Here is a 12,619-nt window from a genome sequence, read left to right as displayed (position 1 = left end):
CTGGATTCTTGAACAATGCAATAAAGCACTTAGACACAGTAAATATCTACAGCGGATTTTCACAATGCTGTTAGGTAGAACACCTAAGAAAGTTCTTAACCTGGGTTCCATGGACAGATTTTAGGAAGTCCAAGAACCACGATAGGGGTGGGGAGGTAGAAGAGAATGATAGCTTTATTTTCACTAACTTCTAACTAAAACCTAGCATTTCCTTTAATTATATTAATATTTTTCTGAGGAAAGAGCCATAGATTTTCCCAAACTGTCAAAGGGATAGATGATCAGAGATTAGGTGACATTAGGGCAGGGTCTGAACTTAGATCTCTAATCACCAAGCTATGCTGTCACTGTACATATTCAGCTAGGTAAGTATATCAAGAAAAATTTACTTGGAAGAGGAAGTAAAGACCCTCAAGGCATCCATCCCTCTCTAAGCACTTTTTTATTAACATTAAAAGGATTAGAATTTAAGAAAATCTCAAAAGACCAAGCTTCATGGGTTTTAATTTTCTAAGGCAGATAAACATGGAAATCTATTTTAAAGTAAAATTATATTTGCATTTAAGGCACATTTTGTACAACTGCAAGAAATTATAGCAAATTATAAAAAAATAATTTTGGTACAACTCCCTCAACAAATCCCAATCAGAAATGGTTATTAAGAGTTTTGGGGGGGGGGAGGGGAGAGAGCCAGCAAGAGAGTATGGGGGCAGCTAGATGGTGCTATGGATAAAGCGCTGACCCTGAAATCAGGAGGACCAGAGTTCAAATCAGGCCTGAGACACTTAATACTTTCTAGCTATGTGACCCTGGACAAGTCACTTAACTCAGCAAAAAAGATAAAAAGAATAAAAAGAAATAAAAGGGAAAAAAAAGTTTATGGTTATTTTCCTTCTAGGAGTGTTCTAAAAGTGTCTCTTTGTGTATGTGTTTGTCTCTTTCTATATGTATCTATAAATTACATAAAATATAAACACATCTGCATTTTTACTGGGAAATCAGGTAATGCACGAAATATTTCTGGGCAGTGAGGCCACCCTGGAATTCCTTAAAATACATTTCAGTAGGGCAGAATAATGCAAGAATGTTCCTGAACTTTAAGTCAGGAGCCTTGGAACTGTCTATCAGTCACAAGCTGTGATCCTAGACAAATGAGGGGATTGGACTAGCAGACCTCTGACGTCCATTTCAGCTCTAACATCTTACAAGCAGACAGCTGCACATTAGAGAGTGGATACTAGGCTGGTATCTAGGCTTTATTTACTGTGGTCCTGGGGAAGAGACATCCTTTTTCTTAGCTTTAGTTTTCTTCAATTGCAAAATGAGGAGTTTGGACTGGATATTGTTTAAATTATCCTCAAGGTCTCAATATGCTACCCAGTTCTTAATGATACTCATAATCCTAAGAAAGGACTTGGAAGTCGAGCAGAGTTTAAATCCTACTTCCATAGGCAAATCAATTAGACCTGTCTGAACCTCTTCTGTCAAACAAGGATTAGACTACTTGTGCTAGTATTTTTTTTTTTGAGGCAATTGGGGTTAAATGACTTGCCCAGGGTCACACAGCGAGGGCACAAGTGCCAGAGGCCAGACTTGTACTAAGGAAAACATTTTGCAAACAACAAAGCCTGCACTAGCAGAAGCAAGCAATTTATGTCCTTACTAGTACTACTTTTAAAGCCCAGCCCAGAAAGACAGATGAAGATAATAAGGTTGCTGCCAGTTCACAATGAAGATAATAAGGTTGCTGCCAGTTCACAAGGGAGGATGTGCTCTGTCAAACTTTCTCAAAGAACATCTCACCAGACGGAGCAGCGTCTCCTTGAGTAGCATGTGCCCAGTAAGTAGACTAGTGGAACCAAAAGCAGGGCCCTTTTTCCAGGGCTGAGCAAGGATTTTCAAAGTGACTAAGAACTGATGGAGGACACACACAAGTGGGATAGTGTATACAGAAGCTATTTCTGTTCCGGCTTCTGTTCCATGCTACCATCAGTTTAGTGGGCTCGGCTCTTCCGTATGGCAACAGACCCTGAAAACTGTAAAAGATCTGCTCTTTTAGGACCCCCCAAAATTTTCAACTTTCCCAGCTCTTCAGGCTGCCATTAGAAGCATTCTGCTTGAGACCCTCCATCTGTCCTTGATCTGCCTGAGACCCTCCATCTGATCAAGGACCTCATATATCTTTCTACCAAGTACTATAAGTCCTGCTGTTCACAGGTTTCCTAGTGCTTCTTAAGTGGTCGCAATTATTAGCATTTAGTACAAAATAATATTAATCAATTCACATTTCTATAGCATTTTAAGATCTTATAAAATGCTTTCCTCAACATCACCCTTTTTCCCCTCCAGCTGAGGCTTAAATACCTGCCCAGGCTCAGAGCTAGGTAACAGCCAGAACCAAGATTTGAACCCAATTTTGACCGACATTTAATGAACTAGGTGACCACTAGTAAATCACCTCAGGTTATAAAATGGCAACAATAATGCTCAATATCTACCTTCGTAGGACTATTGTGAGGGAAAGTACTTTATAAACCTTAAATCCTTACTGAAAATGTTATCAATTTATATTACATACCAAGTCTTTAGATGTGAAGGCAATAACCTCTAAGACCACCTCACTTTGAGGTACTAAAATTTGGGAATCCCCCCACCCCTTAGGGTCAACTGTTATAAGATGAATCTGTTCTTGTCAGAAGGAGCTTATGAGACTGAAGGCACTTGGCTTTTTGGTATGGAGTTACCCGGTTTCCAATGATACTAGTATCAACTACAAAACTTTAAAGATCATTTATGTTGAATAGAGATTATAAGGAAAATTAAGCCTCTAGATGTTAAAAGTACCTGCCCAAGATCAAAGCTGGGAACAGAATCTCCTTCCTTTGTAATATAAAGGTGCTGAAAGCAAGAACAAGCAAATTATAAACTGCTGCTGAATTATTTTCCTGATTTGTCAACACTTGGTGGGAAAAAGACATAGGACACACATTAGACACAAGAGATGACCTCCAAGACAAGAGGGCTTTGGGTTATGTGTCCTGTCTGACATTTCTTTGTGACCCTGGGCAAATCACTGAATTATTCAATCCTTGATAAATCACCCAGGAGCTTCCCATGCCAATGAAAGCTACTTAGTCCCTGTCCCCTGTCCCTTTGGTGGGAAAATTCTTTGGTAGAGTCCAATGCAACTCTCTAGTCAGTCAAGTGGATGAACAAAGTTTCTTTGGGCAAAAGGTTCAGAATAGACTCACATCTCTGCATCTGCTTGCTGTACTCCGACATATTATCAGGACGGATAGAGCGCAAAAACTTAATGTAGTCATCACTGTGGTACTTGGTCATCTCATCCGCATGGGCTTTGTGGGGCCGCTGTTAGGACCAAACAAAAAAGGTTGAATTATTGTCATCAGCTTCAGTTTCCTGAGAGAAATCCAAAGATGGATAAAATATTGTCTCTCTATAGAGCTCAAGACTATATGGAGAGATGACACTAAGAAGGAAGAAATGATCTGGAAGACTAGGACTAAGTACTAAAAGCTTGTGCTATGAGCTATAAACATGAAGTAGCTTTTGAGAGAAAGAGCATTACATATCTGAGAATACAAAAGCAAGCTTTTTGGAAGAGATGGACATGGACAGTCAAAGTTTCCTGAGACATTTCAAACCAAAGAAACCCTAAAAATCCAAGGCTAGATTAAATAACCTGGACTAATCTATACTGTCCTGCCTCCAGCTCGTTCCCCCCTTCCCTCCCCCCCCCGCATTTCCTATGCTCAGAATACCTCCCCTCTTTTCTACCAAAAGGAAAGACTATTCATCCTTTAAGAAAATGCCACCTCAGAAGTGTCCCAAGATCTGGCTTATGAGGAATTCTACCTTCTTAAAAAGCACTTAACTGTAATTTTATTGTAGTTATTTACTAGAATATAAACTCCCCAAGGCACAAGGGAAGCATCTTATTTAATCTTTGTATGTATACCAGAAAATTGTACAATGCTATGCTAAATGATTAACTTAGTACATGTGTAGGGGGTTCAGAGGACAAACCTGAGATATCCAGAGGGGGAGGCTATATGTGGAATTGCTGTGGAGAGAAGACTATAGAAGCAGGTTGGAGAGCTCATCAGCAAACCTTGTATGATATGCTGAAAAGTGAGTATTTCAATTGGTGGAAGAGGGCTCACTGGAAGTTTCAGATTTTCTGATGAACAACTCTCCTTCCCTAACATTCCCACATAAGTAATCTTTATCTGAAGTTTAAACTGAATGTCTGTTGGCTCCCTATACTCACCCCAAATTTTTTTCTTGCTACAATCACTCCCACCTAAGCCCTTCCAATTGTCTTTCTCTGGTCAGCTAAAGCTTCCCAGTCCTAGGTTCTTTAGTGCATTGCCTAATTCTTCACCACTCTCTTCCCAAAGATTTAACAGCAATTCCCTATGGTGACCATGGTCTCCTCTGCTTCTGATGAGCCAAGTTACTGGTGGAACTTGGGAGGCTACAACTGAACTCTCTCCCCCTGCAATATACACAATACCAGGAGATGCCTGTTTTAAGCAAATAAGATATAGAGCAGACCTGGGAGCAATTTGAATTCATTCTGTCCTAGGTGGATAAATAGGAGTCCCAATTGGAGAGTCCTTTAGGCAAGGAAGATATAATCATCTCTAGAATGCAGGCCAAGAAGAGAAAAATCTCAGAAAAGTTATTTCCCAGTTCATTTCTTTTAATCTTCTAGATAGTGAAATGCTTTACTTTCTATCTTCCAATGAATTGCATTTTAATTCCTTGGGATCCATTTTTATTAATGGGATTATTTATTTGGATCTCAGGTTGAATGTTCTCCATAGTACTACACTAGGAACTGAATGATCTGATCTGGCTAGGTAAGGAGAATGATAGGGTTGGGTCAAACCTAGAGGGTACGTGAATTCACCCAAACTATCCAAACTGTAAAGCACCGAGTGCCCAGCTTTTTAGTGGGCTAGAAGTAGAGAAGCAACTGACAGTTCAAGTATGAATTATCACTAACTAGATGGTAATCTTTAATTTTATGCCTCAGAGAAATATATCCCCCATGAAATATAAATCCTCTGCTCTCAGAAGCAGTTTCCATGGAAGACTAGGGCTTATATAAATCAAACTCCCCCAAACTCACATATATTTCCATCTTCCGGTAGAGTCCATAGTTAAGTAGCAAGTTGTGAGTCATTCGGATTCGATGAGGTTTCATTGGGTGGCCCTGCCCATAGTAGTAATTTCCAACATCACCTGAGAAAGAAAAAGTCACAATTTCAGTGACAGGAAGGTAAAACATTACTTTTTTTCAGTCCAAGGAGAAAGTTAAAGTCCCTGCTATGGATAGTAACTTTATAGTATCAAAAGAATTTGGAGCTGGAAGGCATCCAACAAAACCTTTCAGTCCAAACCCCTCATTTTACAATTGAACAAAAATAAGGTCAGAGTCCACCCATTGAATCTGGAGGGATCTTTTCAGTTTTGAAAGTCTTCTGCAAACAACAAACTAAGAAAGCTCTGTAACTACCAAACCCATGGATGCCAACTCAATACAGTGCATTTCCAAAGATTGCAGAATTCCTTTATGAAGAGTTAAGGTCCTTAACAAAGTTCCTCTAGAAACCTGTGCCAGTCAGTAATGGCTTCACTCTGAGAAATCAGGATGCCCAGGCCCAAGGACCTTGGTGAGACTATGCTAATCCAAGGCTTCCTATTCTGCACTAGAATCTTAAAAAAAATTTTACTCCAAGCACAATTTTTGACACAATGTCAAAAGCATAGGATACTTTAATATTAATAGATGGTTCTCCATGCTTAGGATTCCATGTCTTCAATTTTAATACTTTTTTATGAGTGTCTGCAATATCCTACCACTTCTTGGATCCCTCCAATATATTTACCTAGGACTCTGCCTCACATGCTTGGAGCCAACAGACAGATCGCCAAATGCTGATCATTTTTAGGACTTAGATCATAAGAACAGTACATTTTAGCCATAGTGCTCAAATTGTCAAAAGGTGGGACTCTCGAGGGGTTTCTAAGAGGACTTTCTTCAGCAAAGGAACTGAAGACCTAGTCTGCCTGAACCATTCAGATGCAAATCCCAGAGTAACCATTCAGATGCGAATCCCAGAGTCAAGTGATAGAAGTGGAATGGAATCAAATCCATCAAGGCAAGAGTTGAGGAATAGCTGTCCTTACAAGTTATAGGATAAGTATCAAGACACTTGGGTCATCTTGTTAGAATCCTAGAGTTAGCTCAATGGAATTGATACAATGCTTATTGGTTCACACATTAGAGTAAATCCTAACAAGGTGTTAAGTCACTAGTATTGATAGAAACAATGCTTAAGTTAACACCTTTGAGAGTTCACACATTAGTTCACATGTTTGAGAGATTTCAGGGTTCAGTATCCAGATCCAGTATCCAGTATCAGATATCCAAATTCACATCTACCATAATCCCACTCTCAGAGGAGGAGTCAATCTTTGAGTTTACACTTCTAAAAGAGCATAAAAAGAACTTCAGTCAGCCAGGTAGATTGCCAGGAGTTGGAGTTGAGCTAGAGGCAGAAGCTGGCAGAGGCAAAAGGCAAGCTGCAAGAGCTCTTGGAACCAAGGAGGGAGAGAGGCCTCTAAGAAAGCTAACCAGGCCCAAGAAAAAAGACAAGACTTGGAAGGAGAAAATAAACATTTGGATTTTAATAGCTGGCTGATTTGGGGTGTTTATTACGTTGAACTGAAACTAAGGCTGCCTCCAGAAAACCTCCCCAAGAAACCTGCTCCCAAAGAACCATCATATATTATACAAAAGAAGAGAACACCACATCATCCCTAACTCTTCTACCTTTGCCAAAGAGGATAGCAGACAAACAAAGGACTGAAGCCAAAGACACAGAAAGGACATGACAATCTATGGTACTTAGAAGGCTTCTACTTTAGACAGGATGCAAAGCACTTTACATTTGAAACACTTTGCTGTCCTAATTTTTTTTTTTTTGGCCCTAATTCTTTAAATCTTTGTGAGAAGGGTGGAGTACCAAACTCCTCCCAAAGCCTTCCTTTGTAGAAGGCAGAAATTGGATTCTGCTCACTTCACTTTGCACACTCCCTTCTTTAAGAATAATTCAATATCTGGCCCAGTCCTCCCAATCTTAGGTCAGACATTACATACAGAATCTCCTCAAACATCTAGGCTTCCAATAAATCAATTTGATTGCATCTTTCCCTCTTCCAAGACCCAGAATTCTGAAATTCCTTCTAAAGAAATCCCTTCTATTTTCTGAACTCACCAGCACTACTTACTTTTCTCCCTCCCTTTAAGAGTTTTACTCTAACCAGTGCAAATTTCTGCTGTCCATTACTTTTAAATCCTTTTTCTCTCACCTCATCCTTTTCCAAAACCCAACCCTGAATTACTCCTTCCATTCACATTTATTTGAGTGGTGCTGAATTCTCAGAGAAAGTCTCAACTGCTGGGACAATTACAAATATATTATCTAATTTCAACTAGACCTTCACAGCTGTTCTCTTCCCTTATAACTATTTTAAAAGCCTAGGTGATATATATCAAATAGAACATTTAGATCTGGCAGCAGAAAGATCTGAATTTAAATCCAGCCTCAGATATTTACCAGCTCTGTGACCCTGGTTAAGTCATACAAGCTGTTGGCCTCAAAAATTTCCAGTTCTGTAAAACTGTAATAAGAACAACACCTACCACCCCAGAGTTGTGAGGATGAAATATTTGTAAAGTACTTTCAAATCTTTTTATTTAAAGCCTTTTATTTTCAAAACATGGATTATTTTAAACATTCACCCTTATGAAATTTTGTGTTCCAAATTTTTTCCTCCCTTCCCCATAACCCCTCCCCTAGATGACATGTAATCCATTATGTTAAACATGTGCAATTCTGTACATATTTCCACAATTATCGTACTGCACAAGAAAAGCCAGATCAAAAAGGGGGGAAAAAATGAGAAAGAAAACACAATGCAAGCAAATAACAAATGTGATCCACACTCAGTTCCCACAGTCCTCTAAGGGTGCACACTTAAAAAAATCTTAAAGCACTACAATAAGTGCTAGCTATTATTACTTTTATTACACTCTTTACAAAGTATTTCAAATCTATGCTTTTTCCTTATACCACCTATATCCAGCCCTCTCAGAAGAGGATCTCAAACTTTTACTGAGACCATCCATCCTAAGCTTCCTCTTGTAGATTCTACAATTCATCTTATCATTCTTCTCCATGCAAGGGCTAAATTATCCTCTTGTATTCTCAATACATTTCCTACCTACTCCTCCAGAACCTCTTTTCTCCATGCCATTTTAAAATTTCTTTTTATCCACAGACTCATTCCCTGCTGCCTAAAATATGTCTAGATCTCCTTATCCTTAAAAAGGCTTTACTTGAGCCCAGTACTGCCTTAAGCCTCCTCTCTTTCCCAAACTCCTAGAAGATATCTTTACATACTTTTCCATCTTCTACCTTCACAGTAGAGTAGAAAGAGTACTAGCTTTGATGTCAGAGACCATGGGTTCTAATCTCCCTTCAGTCACTTACTAGCTATGTGACACTGAACAAATCACAATTTCTCCAAGCCTCAACTATAACATGAGGACGCTGCTCTAAGTCTATGATTCTCATTGGGATCTGACTTCAATTCAAAATCTCTCCAAAATTATCAATTATCTCTTTTTTTTATAGATGAGGAAACTAAGGAAAATAGAAATTAAGTGACTTACCCAGTGATACACTACCTAGTCTTAGTCCCAGATCTTCCTGACTCAAGGTTTAGTGGCTTCTATTGGTTGGCTCAAGCCATTAATTATATCAATGCAGATAACACTCAATCTACATATACAGCAAGTATCTCTCTGAGTTCTAGGCCTATTATCAACTAGATGCTGAATATCTCTTAAGTAGCTCAAATACTCCATAGCCAAAACAGAACTTTAATCTCATACTTCCCCTAAAACAAATCTCTAAATTTATCGATTTGTTAAAGGTATTCCTATCCTTCCCAATATCCTTTGTATGAGTCCTTTCTCCTTACCCCTTTCTATCTTTTTCTCTTATCAGGGGGAAGTCAAAATCAGTTAAGTCCTTCATTACACAATCATCCTACCTAGTTCAGACCCTCTTCCCTGAATTGTTGCAATAGTTTTCTAACTGGTCTTCTGGATTCTACTATTTCCTCTTTCTAAGCTTTTTTCTACACAACTGCCAAACTAATATTCCTAAAGCCTAGGTCTGAACCAGTCACTCCTCTGCTCAAGAAGGTTCAGTGTTTCCCTCTTGCCTTTAGGATAAAAATATTTACTCCTCTGCTTGGCATTTAAGGCCCTTCACAATTTGGTTCCATCCAATCTAACTGTTCAGATTGATTACTCATATTCTCATTAGGGAATTCCTACACCAGTAAAAATACAGGTCCAATATTTATTCCTATCACCATTCTTATTCTATCAAACTGGCAGAATGTCTGTTTCCTGAACACCCAACATCACAGAATCTCCTATCTTTGTGTCTTTCCTATGTTGTCCAATGACTGGATTATTCTTCCTCTCATTGCCCCAAGGAAACTCAAGTTTCCCATAAAAGTCCAGCTTAGGTGTTGCCTATTGAAGAGTCCCTTTCCAATTTCCCACTTGTTCATTGTCCATTCCCATTGCTTTGTATTTTTAAATTTGCTTATGTACATGGCACTGTCCCAACCCCAAACTAATCCCTCTAAGGGAACCTTCATTTTTTTCATTTGTGTTTCTGTTCACAGTGTTTGGCACATCAGAGAAACTTAATACTCGGTAAATTTAACTAAATAAAATGTCTACCTGCTTAAGTTCTTCTATGCCAGGAATAAGATCAAATCAAGCTTCCAACGAACCACATTTCTTAATAAGGGGTTTTTCTGAAAGTAACTGGTAGATAGTAGGTAGTACAGTGAATAGAGGTAGGCCTAGAATCAAAAGTAACTGAATTCAAATTCTCCCTCCATCCCTTACTAGCTGTGATCCTAGGCAAATCACTTAATCTGTCTCAGTTTCCTCAACTGCAAAATAAGAATAATCCTACCTGGAAGCATTGTTGTGAGGATCAAAAGAGATAATTGTAAAATGTTTAGCATAGTATTTGCTGGCATCTAGTAAGTTCTACATAATAATAATTATTACTATTATCATGTAGACTCAGGGAGTATTCCTTTCTGGACAAGAAAAAAAAGATATTAAGATATTAGGATTTACAGCCCAGAACTTTCACTTACCAGTTATCAGAGACTACTAATAAGGGTAAAGAGGATACAAGTACAAAAATATGAAATATGCATACACTACCCATCCCTAAGTACTTTACATTCTAATAGAACACAGGTTATACAGGAGTCCAAGAAGGTTAAGAGTTCAGAGGGAATAAGACTGTCATATCCCATCTGAGAGCAAAGAAAGTTTATTTTAATTATAATTCCAAAGCTGTAAAGGCTGAAGCATGGGAGAGCGCAGACCTGCTTTACATGTTCCAGGACACTTACTGACTCAAGAATGGTGAAAGAATTATCAGGGGCAGCTAGGTGGCACAGTGAATAGAGCACCAGTCCTGAAGTCATGAGGACCTGAGTTCAAATATGGCCTCAGACTCCTAACACTTCCTGGATGTGAGACCCTGGGCAATTCACTTAACCCAAATTGCCTCAGAAAAAAAAAAGAGAGAGGGAATTGTCAGAAATTAAAGTGAGCTATCATTCAGCCACCCGATTCATCTCCACAATAAGAAAGTTAATGAGCATTTATTATGAGCTTACTATAAGTAGTACACAGAATTGAAAAATACAATTATCTTTCTGTTTTTCAATTCTTCAATGAGCTTACACAATTCACTCCCGCAGCAATCCAGGAGGAAGGCAGGCATTATACTCATTGTGAAGACCAGGGAATTGACATCTAAAGAAATTGTGATGTATCTATCAGACTAATATATATGTTAGTATAGATCCAGGCTCCTCGTCCAGTATTCTTTCACTGTGCCAACTTTTGGATATGTTTTAGGATGTAAAAACCCTGAGAGCTCCCAAGGATAATTCAGAGTTGTACATCAATACAATGCCACTCCTTTCCCTCAGAACCTCTCTCTGCAACAGGTGCCACTAGCTAAGTACAGAGTCAGCCGCGGGGAAGACAGACTGTTGGGGTCTCATCACCAAAGAGCTGGGGAGTGAGACAAAATGCTCAACAGCCCTGACCAGAATAGTGGTCTTAAAGTCACTGACAACGTTTCTTTTTCCAAAGGAAGTAATCAACCCCGTTAAGCAATATTTAATAGCTAGTGCTCAAACACAAAACCAGGTTTTTTCCCCCCCATAAACAGAACAGAGAAAGATTGTGTATAAAAGTGTGGAATGCTCTTCTCCAGAGTTTTCTTTTTTCACTCCATTCTGTAAAAGCCTCACATCTTCAGCAGCCAGAGCTCTCAACAGCTCCATTTCATACTGGCCCCCATTTTTTCCAGCCTAATTCCTCTTTCAAATCTGTAACTTGGACTTCTCCCCTTCCACTTCTAGGATACCTTACCAGATACCCCTCCCTACCTGGGGGTAGTTAAGGCCCCTTATATCCCCCACTTTTGTCCCCTCTCTAGTCCAGTCCCTTCAAGCTTCCCTTCCCCCATCCATGCTAGTACTTGCCTCCAAGGCTCCCCTCCCCCATTCCAATTCTCTCAAGAGTCCCCTCCCCCCAGTCCGGTCTTCAGTCCCCTCCCCCACCTCGTCTTTAGTCCCCTCCCCCACCTCGTCTTTAGTCCCTCTCTCCTCTCTTCCCCATCCTAGCTCCCCCTCAGACTCTTCCCCCAAGTCCTGCCCCCCCAGCTGCCTTCCCCCTAAATCCTGCCCCCCCCAAGCCTTTTTTTCCTTCACTCTTGCTCTCCCTTCAGCCTGCTCTTGCCCCCAGGCTTCCCTCCTCCGTGTCCCTGTCCCCCTTTTTTCTTCTAAGAACAGCGACCGCTCAGGCTCCCCTTCCCCCAAATCCGGCCTTCCCTGGGTCTCTCCTCCAGACCAGGCCTCCTTTTCCCCTCAGGCTGCCCCCGCCCGCCCGTCCGTCCCTCCACTACGGTTTCCTTTCCCCCGTAGTCCCCCTTCCCGTCTCGCCAGGCTCCTCTCCTTAGTGTTGCGCCCCGTCTTCCACCTACCCCTCCCCGGGTCCTGGCTCCCCTGCCTTTCCTCCCCCTGAATCCTGCCCCCCCCCCCCCCCCCCCCCCCCCCCCCGCTCCTCCCCCCAACCCTGCCCCCCGCTTCCTTTCCTTATCCCAGCGCCCCTCGGTCTGCTCTCTCCCCGGGGTCCCTCCCCCCATCCCCTCAGTCCCCCCTGCTCCTTTCAGTCCCCGCCACTCCCTAGCCACCAGGGCCGTCTCAGAGTCCCCGCTTCCCACATCAGTCCGCTCGGGTTCCGCTCTCCTCCGCCCGGCCCCGCAAGCCCCCCAGCCCTGGCCGGCCGCCCTTACCGTCGTAGTAGTAACAGACTTTCCGCTTCGTGCCCTGAGTCAGCGCCATCTTGCCTCGCACCCTCGCGCCAGCCCGCGGCGCCGCACTACGTCCAACCTGAGGG

At 41.1% G+C, this 12,619-nt stretch overlaps 1 protein-coding gene across 1 annotated transcript in view; it reads right to left on the bottom strand.

Moving 5' to 3' along the window:
• Positions 1 to 12,619, bottom strand: part of HDAC1 (histone deacetylase 1) — a 25,488-nt gene extending 12,869 nt beyond the window's left edge. Inside the window, exons 1-3 of the mRNA XM_031962285.1 lie at positions 12,516 to 12,619; positions 5,159 to 5,271; positions 3,252 to 3,369 (exon numbers count right to left, since the gene is read on the bottom strand). Of these exons, the coding sequence (XP_031818145.1) occupies positions 3,252 to 3,369; positions 5,159 to 5,271; positions 12,516 to 12,564 (280 nt within the window). The 5' untranslated portion in view covers positions 12,565 to 12,619. The remainder of the gene's footprint in view (positions 1 to 3,251; positions 3,370 to 5,158; positions 5,272 to 12,515) is intronic.

This window comes from Sarcophilus harrisii, chromosome 3 (assembly GCF_902635505.1).
Source record: "Sarcophilus harrisii chromosome 3, mSarHar1.11, whole genome shotgun sequence".
Classification (NCBI taxonomy): Eukaryota; Metazoa; Chordata; class Mammalia; order Dasyuromorphia; family Dasyuridae; genus Sarcophilus; species Sarcophilus harrisii.
The sequence above is the reverse complement of the archived record's forward strand: the minus strand, read 5'-3'. Positions and strand labels throughout refer to the sequence as shown.